Source organism: Salvelinus sp. IW2-2015, linkage group LG32, assembly GCF_002910315.2.
Source record: "Salvelinus sp. IW2-2015 linkage group LG32, ASM291031v2, whole genome shotgun sequence".
NCBI classification, from domain to species: Eukaryota; Metazoa; Chordata; class Actinopteri; order Salmoniformes; family Salmonidae; genus Salvelinus; species Salvelinus sp. IW2-2015.
This window is the reverse complement of record NC_036871.1, coordinates 18100818-18118728: the sequence shown is the minus strand read 5'-3', so window position 1 is coordinate 18118728 and position 17911 is coordinate 18100818. Positions and strand designations below refer to the sequence as shown.

At 40.1% G+C, this 17911-nt stretch overlaps 1 protein-coding gene across 1 annotated transcript; it reads right to left on the bottom strand.

Annotated features, from left to right (window-relative positions):
* Nucleotides 1-49: 49 nt before the first annotated feature.
* cyp7b1 (cytochrome P450, family 7, subfamily B, polypeptide 1) lies at nt 50-12112 on the bottom strand. The gene is made up of 6 exons (XM_023977327.2): nt 11894-12112; nt 5683-5819; nt 4862-5461; nt 2676-2882; nt 1440-1618; nt 50-803 (listed from the first exon to the last, which is right to left on the bottom strand). Exons 1-6 carry the CDS (start codon nt 11968-11970, stop codon nt 474-476), a joined length of 1530 nt encoding a protein of 509 aa, XP_023833095.1. The 5' UTR covers nt 11971-12112; the 3' UTR covers nt 50-473.
* Between the last annotated feature and the right edge of the window lie 5799 nt (nt 12113-17911).

Sequence of the window (17911 nt, the reverse complement as noted above, 5' to 3'; positions counted from 1 at the left end):
CTACTGTACTGTAGGATACAGCTTATGTAATAATATAAGCAAGGCATAATAATAAACATTTGTATTTTATTTTAATACAAGATATGGTAATCGTTTTTAACAGCAAAAACGGCTAACTATATCTAATTATTGGCTCATTATGTCCTATGGAATAAAACAACAAAAGGTTCCTAGCTGGCAGATTCACTAGCCTTACCCACAGATGGAGCTTGCCTATATAACAAATTGACAAATTAGCAAGTCAATAACTTCTCGTGTGAATAACCATAGAGTTAACATCAGTCTATGAGAAAATAGTCAAATACATGGGTGCGTCTCAAATGGCACCCTATTCCCAATATAGAGCAGTACTTATGACCCTATGGGCCCTGGTCTAAAATAGTGCACTAGGTGGGGAATAAATAGGGTACCGTTTGGGATGCATCCTATGAGAAAATAGTAAAAATGCATATGAGCTGCATGGGGCTTAGCCCTTATTCTTCCTTTATACAGAGGTCCCCCTCTTCCTCTCTGGCCTGACGTGGTCTGTAGTAGATCTGGACGTCTGTGGCAGGGAGCAGGATACCCAGGCCAGCACGGCTAGAGTCCAGGGAACACGGCTCCTGCCCCTCCACAACCTCCATGTCAAAATGAAGCAGCAGCAGAGATAGGAACTGCTTTATCTCATTCACAGCAAGGTACCTTCCTGGGCACTTAGTGGAGCCCGAGCCAAATGGCATCCGGTAGTACTTCAGCTTCTGGCCGTCCTTATAGAARTCYGTCTTTTCTTTTCCGTCTTCAACGTATCGGTCAAACTTGTACATCTGTTGGACGGGTAATAAATAATATGTTTCTAGTTCATTATTTTCGGGATTATTATTATTTGCCTGATCCCAGATCTTTTTATGCTCTTGCCAACTCCATTGATGTCATTGTCAAGCCAAACCAAGTTCATGTTTGGCATGACAAGGAGTGACAAGGAGTTGGCATGATAGCACAGACTGGCACTCAGGCTATTATTATTTTCGACCTCCTATATTTTAAARCTCCTTCACCCCAAAGGGGTGATATAACAAAGGGTCATATTTTATGTTTATTGCATATTCCAGGAAAGATTCCATTTTGTTCAGTCACAGATCATGGCAAGATTATCACCCATCACACCCTGATTACATTAGCATGCATGTTGTGACCTTCTGAAGGCCAGTGTGTGGATTCAATCACTCACAGTCCATGCATGCTTCTCATTAATCTAACCTGGGGACAAACACACACACACATGCACGCACACACACATGCACACACACACACATGCACACACACACACAAATAGCAGGTGGTGTGGGTGGTGGAGGGAGGCACTACAGTAGAACATACACAACTCCCAGACCAGACTAGACACAGTGAAGAAAGCCTACAGCTTCTCTAGAACGCCCACAGAAATCTGAGGTCTTCTTTACCTCTGGATTCTCGTAGATCTCGGGGTCCATGTGCATGCTCTGGGGATACAGGGAGATGATATCTCCTTTCCTCACTCCGATGGAGCGCTCTCCCTCCAGCCGCAAGCTGAAGTCCTCCTGGGCCACACGGATGTTCATGGAGGCTGAAGACAGCCGCAGACTCTCGTTTATGGAGCTCTCTGAAAACAGAACACAGAACAGTTCAGTTAGACACCATGGGTTTATGTTTTATAGCTACCAACATTGCCATGGGTTTTATTCTGGCCAATCTGTTCTTTTTGGGTTTTTTTACCTTGAGTGGCCACAATAGTACTGACTCACTACATACATGTACTCACACAGAAGAGAAAGCTTGGAGACTTGAAGGCTATTAGTTAGCAATATGAACTGCTCTAGCAAAATGGCTAAAGCACAAGCTGAGTAACCAAGTCATACATAGCTTTGTTTCCACATGTATCCATCAAGGAATCCTGACTAGCAGTGTTTCATTAAAACCATTACAATCTTAACCGAGACAAGACATATAGGTCAAAAAAGAGAGAAGATTCCAAAATGTAACTAAGGACTCATCCAACCCCCTATCACTTATAAGAACAAACAGATGTGAAACGGATATTTGACTGTCTTCCCCTGAGGAGATGAAATTGTCAGTAGTGTGTGCGTGTGTGAGAGAGAGAGCGAGAGAGAGAGAGAGCCACAGCCAGCCTAGACTAGTGGCATTTGTCCCTGAGCATGCAGTTGTCAGAAGAGATGAGGCTACAGTCAGCATGGTGGGTGCAGCAGTGTGATCTAATGTGACAGGTACAAAGTCTGGAGGGATCCTTTTGAACTGGCTTCATTACTACAATCACAGACACTGGTTTGTTGGGGGTGGGACAGGACGATTTGCCCTAAATTGTACACAGAGCCACACATAGAACACCTGCCACTATACAGTAGCAGTGTGATAAGAAGACCTATGGGTATATATGTATGCATAGTCAGCTATACAGAGGATTGGAGGGCCTCTACCATAGACAACTGAAATCTGTCTGTACTAGTTGGGGCTGAGCCAAAAAGACCACTTATTCAAATCAAGGAGGAATACAATTATACATTCTATCAGTCATAAAATGCTGAGGACAAATTGGACACTACGCAGACAGACCTAACAACGATACACCACAATTATAACCTACCCAGATAAAGTAGGCAAGAATGATAAGCCAGATATAGCAGAATACAATGAAACCTTACCAAGATACAGTAGGCTGTCCAGCTGTTCTCGGGTGAAGGTGATGTCTCGGTTGTGGTCTGCTTCTAGTCCTGAGACCTTCAGGACACAATGGATCTCCTCACGCACTACTGCAAGGGCCTCTGGGTGTGTCAACAGGTAATACATGGCCCAGAAGGTGGCTGGAACTGTGTTTCCCACCGATGCCCATAGAATGGCAAAATGATGAGCTGTGGCAGGTACAGAGAAGAGAGTCTATTAGTTAGGTTTGGGAGGTTCTGGTTGAAGTCAAAGTAGCACGTTATGTTGTAGGTGTATAGAGATGCCGCTACATGGTAATACCATATTGTTCCTACAGTTATTACTGTGTAGGTATAAGTGTATATGGTAAAGTTAAGGGTAATGTCGGGTATACACTACACAATTTCGCCACGATCTTTCCRTCCCAGACATATTTTCATGATCGGGGTGAAATCCTATGAACTTGGGCTAGGATCAGTACGTCAGCAATAATTTCCTTTATTTTGGGCAGACCTGCCTAATTCATACTTGAACATCTTTTTTGTGTTTAATAGGCTAAACTACACATTCTGTTAACATATGACCACCAAAGTGCTCTGTCTTGCAATTTGCGGTCTACGACATTTCAGATTTACATATGATAATTTTTCACAAAGAAGTTTGGATGTAAGTGAACTACTTTTTCAAAGTAATTTCAGTTAAGTAAAATATATGTTTCTTAAGGGTAGCTTTAGTGTAGCTTAACCAGTGTTGTGTATTCATGGATGACAAGGGATGCCAGGCTTCACCAAAACATTTACCAAAAAAACAAACAAAGAAACATACAAAATCATGTATCTTTCATCTCTCTGTGTTTCATAAATTTACTTCAATTCCCAAGAGGCTGAATGTATCTCACTGGAATTAACATCAAAACAGCACCCCTCTGTCTCAGTATGCGTAGCTCATCTATCTGATGCKTTCTGGTCAAAAAGAGTATGACATTGTTGCCGCCCRTAGCATTGAATGCAAGGGAAGCCAACAAGCATTTGGCCTCCTTTGATAAAAAAAGAAAACAATTATAGCCAATCAGCGTTGAGGTAAACTGAGTGAGCTCAACTGTGAATGGTCCTGATGTACCAAAAAAAAAGTGTAAAGGGAAGCCAGTTTGGATTTCTCTTCACACCAATCACATCACATCAAAAGAAAAATGTCATTGTCCCTTCCCTAAATTAGCCATGGATATAGATAGGAATTTGGACTTGTGGTTTTACTTAATTCTCCGTACTGGCCAATGATTATAACGGCGATTCTGAACCAACAGTAAATTCATACATTGTGCCCCTGGTCTGAGAGGATGGAAGTTCAACATGTAGCTAGATATAGTAGCTTAATGTTAACAAGCTGGCCTGGCGCCTCGTTGCCTATGAAAKGATGTTAGGCTAGCGAACAAGCATTTTAGCCAGGCAGCCTAGTACAACAAAAACTAAGAGCGTATACTGTACGAGTCATAGACCGTTTAAACAACATGAAAGACGAGGATGGTATTGGCGTTTTTCTACCAGTAGGGTAAGTCAACATGTTTTTTCTACTTGAAAGGGAAAGGGAAAGGGGGATAACTGAACACACACACACACACACACACAGAGAAATCAGTGCCATGGGACAGCCACATCCGAAATTAGTGCCACGGACAGCCATATGATATTAAGCTTACGTCGATTGGACTAAAACATTTTTTTTTACCAACTTTTAGTAGTCACTGTATTAGACTAATTATACGTGAATAGATGATGTTGAAATGTTGTAGTCGAAATGCTTCTGGAATAGTGAAGACAGCGCCTGTTTCTTTGAAACTTGCGGTAACTCTCCCTGGTTCTAAATCAATAGTTGTTTAGTAGTCTGAAAATGTCGGAAACATTAACTTGCTGGACYATGCTGTAGGTCATGTAACTGTTTGTTACATGTAATATGTTTTGTGGACTTCACCGGATAGATGTTGCTCTCCGGTTTTGTGATGAAACAAAGTTGTGGTTAAATTTGTTCTGCCATTATGTCTTCTTATTGTCTCGGCCTTAGGCCTATATATCACGGTGGCAAGGCATATTACCGAGATGGATTAACATATTCAAATGTAGGAAGTAAGGTAAAGTACATCACAGAAACATATAAATAAGCCTAGGTACTACAGTATATYGGCTGTGTATACCTGCTTTATCTACGTCTCCCATGCAGTCATACTGTTCAAACAGTGCTGCTCTTTCCTTTATGAACCCAGACGTGTTGGACCATGTAGACATCCTCTGAGGGTGGAAGTAGTTGATGAGTTTATCCCGGATGGTCTTGGTTCCTCCCAGCAAAGAGATGGGGATCCTGGCGATGAGGAGGGGGAACATGTTGTCGAACTTGACAAAGTCCTGTCGGAGCGTCACCATTCCGCTGTGTCTRTTGGTGTGGGCAGGCTTGCCATACATGGTCAGGAATGTAGCCTCAAACATGACCGAATTGCAGAACTGGTACATACTTTCAGTCCTCCACTCGCTCTCCCCATCCAGGTAGTCTTTATGGAACACAAGCATGAGATTTCCCATCATGCTCTCTGTCAGGTTATCGAGGTTGTCGCCCTGCAGAAGGCGGAAGGACCTCTGGATGTGCTCGTCCATTCCGGGGAACTTGCCGCTCCTGACAGGGGGGTAGCCGAACGTCACGGGGGCCACTTGGTCAGAAAACTCATGGAAGTCCAGCTGTTTGCCATGTTTGATGACATACGGATACAGCAACGGGTTCATTATAAACGTCATGTATTTACCTGTGGAAATACGAGGACAGGATTGTATTTCAATAGACAAGAAACACGTGTACTGTGTAAAACTTTACTGTTTTAAAAGAGCATTATGCCATAAGTAATAAGCATTAGTAATAAGCGCAATAGAAAAGATAGATTTTGTCAACCATTTCAGTAACATAAATTTGCTTTTTTTTAGAACTACAATATTTTAAAATCTATAATAARTCATTAGTATCCCTCACCAGCAATCAGCACAGTAAATACATCTCCATGTTGCTCCTTATGTTCTGCAAGAAATCCATGTGCATTCTTTCGAAACTCCAAAGCCTTCCCAAGGAATGGAATCCAACCATTTACAAGTGGAGGCTCCCCATCTCTCCTATAAAAGATATAAACAACATGTCATATCATCAACAAATATATGCATCCAAAATCTTTCAGGCGAAATAAGAGATAAAGCATTGATCTATTGGTTTCAGATACAATATAAATGAGATCTTATGGACAAAGGAACTGGCAACAGAAACAAGGCGTAGGCATGTGATTGAGCGTCTCCCAAACCTTCAAGCTGGACTCGTATCAGCTATCCCCAACATCTATTCTCTTTTAACACATATACAGTGTAACAGACAAATACAGCAGATGCTGGGTGGCAAGGCTTAAAGGAAGAATTTAAAGACCGAGAATTGAGCACAAAGACACGACACAATCAATCAAATGTATTTATAAAGCCCTTTTTACATCAGCCGATGTCACAAAGTGCTATACAGAAACCCAGCCTAAAACAACAAACAGCAAGCAATACAGATGTAGAAGCACGGTGGCTAGGAAAAACTCCCTAGAAAGGCAGGAACCTAGGAAGAAACCTAGAGAGGAACCAGGCTCTGAGGGGTGGCCAGTCCTCTTCTGGCTGTGCCGAGTTGAGATTATAACACAGAGCATCATCTCAGACAAAATTTGATGACAGAGCATGAATCACTCCCTTACAAATTGTATCCAACTCAAACAGCTATAAATAGCTGTAGGGTTGCGAAATTATTACAAATTCTGTGGTTTTCCARAAATCCTGGTTGGATGATGCCAGATTYCCTGCTTATTCCCCCCTGATTCCAGGAAACCTCCAACTGGGATTTCGGGAAAACCAGTGATTTTTTTTAAGGTTCCCGCAATTTTGCAACCCTAACCCTTAAGTGAATACAGATGGAAGACAATTACAAAGAAGGCAACATGGGAGTCCTGCATAGCAATATAATCGCTTAGTGATTACAGGAAGAGTAGGACTTGTTATTTTCCCAGGGAAATGTAACACTGTACATAACTACTGCTCTGTTCTCACAACACACCACACACACAACACACACACACACACACACACACACACACACACACACACACACACACACACACACACACACACACCACACACACACACCACACCACACACTATCACACAACACACAGGTCCTTCAGAACACATCAAATCAAAGTTTAATTGGTCACATACACAGTTAGCAGGTGTTATAGCGGTGCAGGGCAATGTTTATGTTACTAGCTCCTAACAATGCAGTCAAATGTCAAATGTCAAATGTACAAAAAAACACACAGAAAAAATGGCAAGAAATCAAGAACGGCGGGCAAATCCAATGAACAACCCCAATAGCACTCTAGCAGTATCAAAATGCAATCTATACATATGTACACCGGGGGAATTTACACAAGATGAACTAAGAATGACATGTACAGCAGTACATATATTAGTTTGAGCTATGTCAAGAATCCAGTATATAAATAAATATGAAGTGTGAATAAACAGTGTAAMTAAAATAMAATGTACAGTAGTAGATATATTAGAATAAGCTATGTCAGGGATAGAGTATTTAAATACTGTGTAGCAGGATTACAAGATTATGTTATATTTATCAAATCAAATTGTATTAGTCACATGTGCCGAATACAACAGCAGTAGACCTTACAGTGAAATGCTTRCTTACAAGCCCCTAACCAACAATGCAGTTTAAAAAATATGAATAAGAAATAAAAGTAACAAGTAGTTAAAGAGCAACAAAATAACAATAACGAGACTATATACAAGGGGTACCGGTACAGAGTCAATGTAATTGAGGTAATATGTACATCTAGGTAGAGTTATTAAAGTGACTATGCATAGATAATAACAGAGAGTAGCAGCGGCATTCAAAAAAAAAGGGGGGGGGGGGTGCAAATAGTCTGGGTAGCCATTTGATTAGATGTTCAGGAGTCTTGTGGCTTGGGGGTAGAAGCTGTTTAGAAGCCTCTTGGACCTAGACTTAGTGCTCCGGTACTGCTTGCCATGCAGTAGAAGAGAGAAAGTCTATGACTAGGGTGGCTGGAGTCTTTGACAATTTTTAGGGCCTTCCTCTGACACCGCCTGGTATAGAGGTCCTGGATGACAGGAAGCTTGGCCCCAGTGATGTACTGGGCCRTAYGCACTACCCTTTGTAGTGCCTTGCGGTCAGAGACCGAGCAGTTGCCGTAACAGGCAGTSATACAACCAGTCAGGATGCTCTCGATGGTGCAGCTGTAGAACCTTTTGAGGATCTGARGACCCATGCCAAATCTTTTCAGTCTCCTGAGGGGGAATAGGTTTTACCGTGCCCTCTTGCTTGGACCATGGTAGTTTGTTGGTGATGTGGACACCAAGGAACTTGAAGCTTTCAACCTGCTCCACTACAGCCCTGTCGATGAGAATGGGGGCGTGCTCGGTCCTCCTTTTCCTGTAGTCCACAATCATGAGGGGCCCTGTGTTGAGGATCAGCGTGGCGGATGTGTTGTTAACTACCCTTACCACCTGGGGGCAGCCCATCAGGATCAGTCCAGGATCCAGTTGCAGAGGGAGGTRTTTAGTCMCAGGGTCCTTAGCTTATTGATGRGCTTTGAGGGCACTATGGTGTTGAATGCTATCAATGAATAGTATTCTCACATAGGTGGTCCTTTTGTTCAGGTGGGAAAGGGCACCAAATGGTTGTTTTATGAAATAGAATAAGGTTCTTAGGACTCTCTCGCTCCCTTTCTGAGTTAACTGAGAGGAGTCTTTTGAAGCTTGATCTGGCAACTGTTAAAGAGATGGTTTCCACTCTAGCTTCCTGCAGTTAGTCTGGGCGTAGAGTCAAGGAAAATGGGTTTTGCTAGAGATAGCATGACCTGACAATGACTTGATTGATAAAAACCTAAAAGCTGGCAWTCCATAGACAAACTAAGCCRGGTTGTGGGTAAAACACCATCCTGTATAGATAACCAAGGTGGCTTATGGGAGTTGAAACCAGTCTGACTAAGCATGTTTAGGTCCTATATAACATCTGCTTTTTCCTTATCAGTTAAGCACTCGGCAACGCACTTCAGAGTGTGGGGTCGACGGTTTCATTATTGCAATAATAAATCGATATTAAATAAAAATGATTGTTTGAAGAAATGACCAAGTCTCTCTCAGTACTGAATTTCCACAACAATACACAGTGTGAAATGGGAAGTGACCAGTGGTTCAATGCCTTTACAACATGGGACAGCAGAGTGGGCTGTGAGTGTGTGTTGGTGTGTATGTGCGTTACATTACATGACAGACACACACTGGACACCCCTTAAATTATATTAACYCCACTCAAACGCTAAGCAAAGAACATCCTCTCTCCTTTTTTGTGGATAATCTTGCAGTAGTGGACAGAAAACTGTAATACAAACTGAGCAGATTCAGAAAGCTATTATCAAATATTTGTTCAATGATTTTTGAAGCTTAAGGATATGGTTACCAATCAGGGTTTATTTGACCAGTTCGAGGTTGAGCTGGCGAGACATTTGCTTCTATAGTCTAAAGCCACAGGGTGTGTACACAAGACTTTTAGCATACAGTAGCTGAGTTAGGGGCACAATGTTACCCCTCATCTTCTCCCATATTTGCCCTATAGACACACAATGTCAGTGGGTCATTATACTGATAAAATAGAGGCAGCACTGTATGGTGCAGTATACTACAAAGTATTGTGTCATTGAAAACGAATACATAGGCTAACTGTTACCATAGATTTCAACATCATTCCTGTCCTGTATTTGTTTTTGGAAACACAAAACACATAACGTCTTATGCAGGAAAATACTGTATCTAGAGCTGACGTGGTGCAGCACAGAGCACAGTGTCCTGTGTCACAAAATAATGCATGAGAATCAACAAAACAATACTAATCTGTGCAATGTCAGTGCTAAACTAACTCATGTGTGTGCTTATCCATCCAAGGGATAATATTCCATTTCTCCTGCTAGTGTGTGGAGAGAGCTGGTCATGAGAGACTATCTGCTATTTGTGAGGCCTCAAACTGACAAGTCTCAGCCCAGGCTTGCTTGTTGTTGTGCTTGTGCCCCCACCTAGTCCACACTGCCGCCTGCCTGCCAGCCACTTGTCAGAAGCAATCAGGGAGGCTGATAGTGTCTGCCAGCAGTGAGCACATTTGGAGAGGACAGCATCAGAATAAGGGCCCCATGCGTCAGTAACAATATAACAACAGATGCCCACACTGCAGCAATGAGTGTTTATCAATTAGACCTGTCATTTGTTATACTTCACATTAAACAAAATAAGATGATACTGTATGTAGAATATGGAATCCCATTTACCTTTACTGTTGAGGCCCCATTTGCTAGGAAGTTGCAACCCGTTACTAAGTAATGTTGCAATCAGCTTGCAGGGGCAACAAAATGCAATCCATAACATGTTTGTAACGCTCGTCGTTAGGTGGAAGAGAGGAGGACCAAGGCGCAGCGTGGTAAATGTTCATGATGCTGAATTTTAATGATGATCCAACAAAACAGAACACTGACAAAATACAAAACAACCAAAACGACGTGAACAGACCTGAACTTGAGAACACATAAAACATGAACGCACGAACAGGAACAAACGAACGAAACAGTACCGTGTGGCGAACAAACACAGACACGGCAACAATCACCCACAAACAAACAGTGAAAACAGTCAACCTTAATATGGTTCCCAATCAGAGACAATGACAAACACCTGCCCCTGATTGAGAACCATATTAGGCCAAACAAATGAACCCAACATAGAAACACATAACATAGAATGCCCACCCAGCTCACGTCCTGACCAACTAAACAATACTGAACARAGRAAATAAGGTCAGGAACGTGACAATGTTCCTCTTACACAAGATCATCAACAGCAAGGTACTTCCCTTTTGCATAGATAAGAAGAGCGTGGTGGGGTGGGGAACACTGGGGATGATGACTATACTCAGCAGACCTGGGTTCAAATACTATTTGAAATAATTTKAAATACTTTATCTGCGCTTGATTGAGCTTGTCTGGCACAATTTAACCAATAGAATAGTTCCAAAACKGTAAACCCCACCATCTGGCACTACAGGCAGTCTAGACTCTAGAGCAAAAGCTCAAAGAATTCAAAAGATTTCAAATAGTATTTGAACCCACCAGGTCTGAACCTCAGTGACTGCCTCTCTGGGAGTTCACCAGCCATTGCAAACAATGCTGAAGGAAATTCCTTTAGAGACTGTGTTTGTGGCTGACCTACTTCTCACAGAGAACACAGTAGGTTTGCAGCCCAAAATGGCACCCTATTCCGTTTATAGTGCAATACTTTTGACACGGCTATTGCACGGCTCTGGTCAAAAATAGTGCACTATAGGGGCTAGGGTGCCATTTGGGACGAACACAGGGTTTGCAGTCCCATGAACTCGCAGTAACAGCAGCAAATGGAACTTAACAAGACATTCATTAACTGCATCCTACTATCTTATCAAGGGGAAGTAATAAAGGTATTTAAGATTATGAAAACTATGTTCTAAGAGCAAACAACACTGAAGAAAAGGTAAAGGACTGTTTGTTTGGATATAGCTACACTCAGTGGCATACATAGGCTACACTGTCATAGTATTTTTAACAATGTAAATCTTCGGTCTAATTGGGAAAACATCTCTCACCTATCTGGCCGTTGGCCAATGCAGGTTTTATAATTCCTAAAATAACGCATTTCATTTCAGCAAATTTGTACACGTCACATTTATGGTTGCTACATTGTTACAACATTGTCACAACTTTTCACATGAAGTTGCACGTTATAAATTGTTGGCTATAGTTACACTAGTTRTTAGTTATATAAAAAAAAGTTGTAACAATGTAGCTAAAACTCAAGAAACAACCATCTAGGATAAGCTGTACGAAAGACAGTCGTATCTATTTAATTGAGGCAATCTTCTTCATGTTCTTACACAACAGTTTGGTAACCTTTGTGCAAATAATCTCCTGCATGAACGCTATACAAATAATTGTTGTGGTTTTAAGGACCTTGAACAACTATCAGCTCAAAGTGTTTAGGCGAAAGTTATATTCCTAAACARTAACGCGAACACCACAAACTTCAAATAAACTCGGAATTCATCCACCACTTGCCTTGTTCTGCTGAACCGCACGCTGATTAAGTAGAGTGCCAAAAAGCCAAACAACAAAGGTAAAACAAACTCTAACATTTCCTTGGGAGATGATAAGACGTTCCACAATAGGGAAAACTTCGGAAAGTTGTAAATCAATAGTTGTAATCGATAGTCGAAGTTAACTGCTCTCCTTCATATTGCCACAGTTCGGGTATGGTCACGTGGGCGCGCTGTTTATGACATGACCACTATCTATTGCTAACCAGACCTGTGTTATGCCGGACGATGTAGCTTTTATTACAGGAAGTACAATCGTTCAAAGAGTTGAGTAATGAAGCAATGCTGTTGAGCAACAGTGTGAGAAAATAAATCAAACGTGGCATTCAAAGCGCAGTTCAAGACATGTTCCAGATGGATAGTTTTTTGCAGTCTCTAAATGGTAGCATTCATTCCATGCACACACACCCTTCTATCTTGTTGCTGCATATGCTCAAACAATGTCTAAATAATTGTTGCTTAGGGCCCCTAGCCTACCTGCCTTGCCTACTAATGTAAACAAATACAAAAATGAGACATAATAGACATGTCACCATCAATGCACAGTTACTGGAGGCTTGCTATCTGATGAAAATGTCCCTTCCGTTTGACTCAGATGAATCTTAACTTTATATAGGCTTTACTCTCGATTAACCCAGAACTAAAATATTGCCTAGTTTGGTCAGATCTGTCCACAAGAGATTATACAGGCTTCAACCCTTCAACAACTACCATTGATTCACCACATACTGTGCAGTATCTCATCATTGATGTCTAAGTATGTTGTGTTGTGCTGCATGTAAAATTGTAATATCCATTTCTCTATGAAGAAAGAATTACAGAGAATACAGAAGTGATGCCAACATCATACAGTTCAATGTATGATGAAGCTCCAACTGACTAAAGGCCATGGTAAACTGTAAGGGCATATACTGTTAATTTTAACAAAGTCCACACCTTCCTGAAATGCTTCTCTGTAACACCATGTCTAGACAAACATCCTTGAAAACCTGAGAAAGAATGCTTTCAGTGCCGGAAATGTACACATATCAAAAGAGCCTGTTCTCCATTGTCTCAAACAAACACCTAGATACAGATTATTAGGATTATTAGGCCTACTAATATGGCCTACTAACTACTGCAACTAATCAGGGCAGGAAGTATGTCATCAGCACACCTCATATGATTAATATAATTCAGATTAAGGTTGMAAATATTTTGCAATAAAGAAATTCACTGGTTTCCAAGAAATCATGGTTGAAAGATTCAGGATTTCCAGTTTATTCCGTCCTAATTCTGGAAATCCAGGGAATTTATTGAAAAACAAATTGCAACCCTAATCCAGATACCCAGTCTGCCCTACAGGCTCTCTATTAGCATTATAATGAAGAGCATCGATTTCAGACCATGTGCATTTATATAGTCTTATTAGAGTTAACAYTGCTTGTGTCCCAAATGGCAACCTATTCCCTTTGTAGTTCACTACTTTTGACTAGGGCTCTGCACTTTGTGTCCCTCTTATCATGCTGTTTCTAGTTTCCAGGAAAGTGTCCTCTGTGCTGAGAGTGGTGAGGAGCAGTGTTGATGGTTTATTTCTTATAAGAATACATTTCTCCTCATTACAATCTGCAGTGATCTCGTCTCTCTAAATATAAATTCTCCAATAATAGTCCTGTAAAAACGTACAAAATTGTGCAGATTCAATTGATATCTCTCTCTGTTTGCCATTTGTACAGTAGATTAAGTTAATACAAGAATAGCAGGGAACATGTCCTGGCAAACAACATGACAAATCAGAACACATTCAAACACTGTTCATGTTGTTAGTGAGTAGTAATCTCTCGTCTCGTGAACAAATTCTCGTTGCCAGTGAAATGGCAAGAATCCGTCAAGAAAAACACTATTTTYACACAACTTCAATACTGCTATGACAAAGTTACTTTATCATGGCAGGTTAGGAGAATTAGGTTAAGGTTAGGAAAAGAGTTAACATGCTGACCACACTGCTCGCGTCGTGCCAACGAGCTTTGCGTTGCCAAGCGCTAAAATAGAAGTCAGTTCTATTTGTGACACTGAATGCGGTGCAAGTCCTGCCTCTCCCATCTCCTCATTGGTTTATAGAAGCAGATACCCACGTGCCATCTCCTCATTGGTTATACCCACGTGGGTGATTGAAAGATGAACTGAGTTYGGTCACTTGTCATGGTAACTATGAAAGTTAGATGCCAATCACCATATAAAGTCCAAAGAAGAAAAAGCCTGGAAGGAGGAGAGATGACTAGAAACGATTCGGTTGACCGTTTTATGTGTGGATTAATTGTCAAGTAGAGGACCTTGTGCGTTTCTGGTAAAATAACAACTCAACGTTTATATCCCAAGACAAATTAGCTASCAACTGCAAGCAAGCTAGCTAAATTGCCATAAATGTTTAATGCTTTTTGACCTGTCCCCAAATTAATATAATTGGTTCAGAGTTTGTTTTGATATTTCAACCTGCGTGTCATGATCGAGTTTGGTGTTGGGGGACAAAATCTATTTGCGCACGATGGCGCACGCGTGCRRCCGGTTTGGGTACGGTGTTATTAGGGTTAGCGAAAATGCTCTCCAAATCTGCTACGAAAATCACTTCCGGACGTAGYTGTATCGAAKTGGCGTGAAAAGAGTATGTCCCAGTCTGTCAAGGCTCACATAGAATTTGAAGTCTTTTTAGATAGTATTAAACACAATGTTCTCCCTCCTAAAATGAGTCAGGTGTTAATAACACACTGATACCTAAGCCTAAAAAAGAAGTGCTGCTTATCGATAACTGGCATCCAATTTTTCTTCTTAATAATGACTATAAGATMATTTAATTATTATAAGATAATAATTAAAGAAGTCCTGGATGCAATCATTGATGAAACACAGTCTGGCTTTATGAGGAACAAACATATTTCTAACAATATCAGACTAGTATTAGACATACTTGACTACCTAATAACCGAGGATAACTTCATATTATTTTTAGATTTTTATAAAGCATTTGACACAGTAGAGCATCAGTTCCTCTTCCACTCCCTCGAGAGACTTGGCTTTGGGGATTTTTTCTGTAAGGCTATTAAGACTCTCTATACAAATGGTAACAGCTCTATCAAATTGAAATATGGCACCTCACCAAGATTTGAGTTAAAGAGAGGAATTAGGCAAGGTTGTCCTATCTCTCCGTACCTGTTTTTATTAATCACCCAACTTCTTACAAATTCTTTAAATAATAGATAAATTCTTTAAATAAATAATAGTACAAGGTATTTCCATAGCTGGTAAAGAAATTATTATAAGTCAGCTGGCTGACGATACTACACTTTTTCTGAAAGATGCTAACCAAATTCCCATATCGATAAATGTGATACAATCCTTTTCCAAAGCATCTGGTCTATATCTTAACATTAATAAATGTGAACTCATGGCTGTCAAAGATTGTGTGACACCTTCATATTATGGTATTCCAGTAAAAGAAGAACTTGCATATTTAGGCATAACCATTACAAAGGATCAGAAATCTAGAGGCTTACTAAATTTTAACCCTCTTATTTACAAAATCCCAGAAGAAGCTAAATCAATGGCTACAGAGGGACTTATCTTTAAAAGGAAGAGTCCTAATAACCAAGGCTGAAGGTATCTCTAGACTAACATGTGGCGCTCTATCTTTATATCTTGACAGTAAAATAAGCAAGGAGATATACCAGATGCTTTTCAACTTTCTGTGGAGAAACCGTACCCATTACATTAGGAAAACTGTTGTAATGAACACTTATGAGAATGGTGGGCTACATTTTCTGGACTTTACTACCTTAAATAATACTTTTAAGATCAATTGGATAAAACAATTCCTAAGAAGACCCACTTCTATGTGGAATTTTATTCCTCATCATGTCTTCTCTACTTTTGGTGGCCTTAACGTCATGTTTGTTTGCAATTATAATATTGACAAAGATCCAGTGAAACTTTCTGCTTTTCATTGGCAGGTTTTCTTATCATGGTCCTTAATTTATAAGAATAWTTTTTCTCCACACAGATATTATATATGGAATAATCGGGATATATTGTATAAAAATACTTCTTTGTTTTTAGAATATTGGTTCCGAAATAATATCCTATTGGTGAGCCAACTGGTAAATGCAGAGGGTCTTTTACTCAGTTATATACTCAGGAATTCTTATCACTTTACAAGGTCCCTGTAACACCGAAAGATTTTGCAATTGTTTTAGATGCAATTCCCTCRGGTGTTGCTTTATTATTCAGGAACGGGTCAAGACCTGACCCTCAGAGCCTACCTTCCGTTGACCCTGCTGACTCATCAGGGAAAGATTTGTTTCTCTTTTGGTCCATTCAACAACAGAGCGATACGAACCTTGTTTCAGCAGGATGTTGTATCTATGTCATGCCTTATTGGATTGGATTTATTGATAATATCTGTTGGAAAAAAGTTTTGATGTTGCCACACACATACCTACTTGTTAACAAAATTAAGGAAGTTTCCTTTAAAATTATTCATAAATATTATCCCGCCAACCACTATATAAAGAAGTTTAAGGAAAACATCAACTCTAATTGCTCCTTTTGTAATGACCACCCAGAAACAGTGTTGCATCTTTTTTGGCATTGTATTCATGTAAGAAAACTGTGGCAAGACATCAGTAGATTTATAATTGAACACATTTATGAAGATCTTACACTATTGTGGAGAGATGTACTGCTTGGATTCTTTACCTACGATAGAAATAAGCTGAAACATTTTTATGTAATTMATTTCATTATTCTTTTGGCCAAATTTCATATTCACAAATGTAAATTTACAAACACCACATTTTCTTACCTTACAAAGGGAAATTGAACTGTATTTTAAGACAATTAAATACTCTACTAACAAAAAAGCTGTTAGAATAATAAGTGTATAATAAGTGTACCTTAAGGTCCTTGTGTAATGTGATATTGTACCCCCTAGCTCAATTGTCTTTTGTATATTATTTATATATACTTGTGTTCCCACATGTACTTCCTATATTGATTTGTTGTTAATAAAAATATATATATAATTTAAAAGGCTCACAGAATTATGTGTTTACGTGCAGCAGTAGTGGGAGTTGTGTAGATGGAAAAAAGCTGTCCTTGAAACAGTCTTGATATGTTCGTCAAAAGAGAGATCAGGGTCCAGAGTAACGCCGAGGTCCTTCACAGTTTTATTTGAGACGACTTTACAACCATCAAGATTAATTGTCAGATTCAATAGAAGAGTTGAAAAAAACTACTTAATGCTTTGTAGTCTAAGCTATTTAAAGTATTGATTGAGTGGAGCGCAAGCCACCATCTGGGTAGTCTTAGAAAACCAGACCAAGGCAACAGCAGTGATTAGGTTTGGAATTAATGACGGACTCTTTTGGTAACTTCAAAAAATTGTTCCGGGGAGGGTCCTCCTCAGACAGACAACTCTCCTAACAAATCACATGTTTGGGTGGGCGGGGCTTAAAATGCAGTCAGGAATTGAGGGGATTTGATTATCTGGCCCGGGTTACCCCGATGGGGAGAGTTTGCACCGGGTGAAAAGTGATTGCATTTCTTTTGGAATTGGCTCTTGGACGTGAGCCAGGTGCCCCATTCAAAGCCCATTGCAAAGTTGGCTCAAAACACAAGTGACTTAGCCTAGGCTAAATTAAGCATGTGGAGTATTGAGTAGGATTCTGTGTTTTCACATGCTAAAGTGATTGCTTTAGATAAAAACGCTTTAGCTGCCTTCCCAATGAGTATTAGTTKGAACATTTGAACATATATGTTATTTAATATACAGCACCAGTCAAAAGTTTGGACACACCTACTCATTCAAGGGTTTTTCTTTAGTTTTACTACATTGTAGAATAATATTGAAGACATCAAAACTATGAAATGACATATATGAAATCATGTAGTAACCAATTTTTTTTAATTTATTTTATATTTGAGATTCTTCAAAGTAGCCACCCTTTGC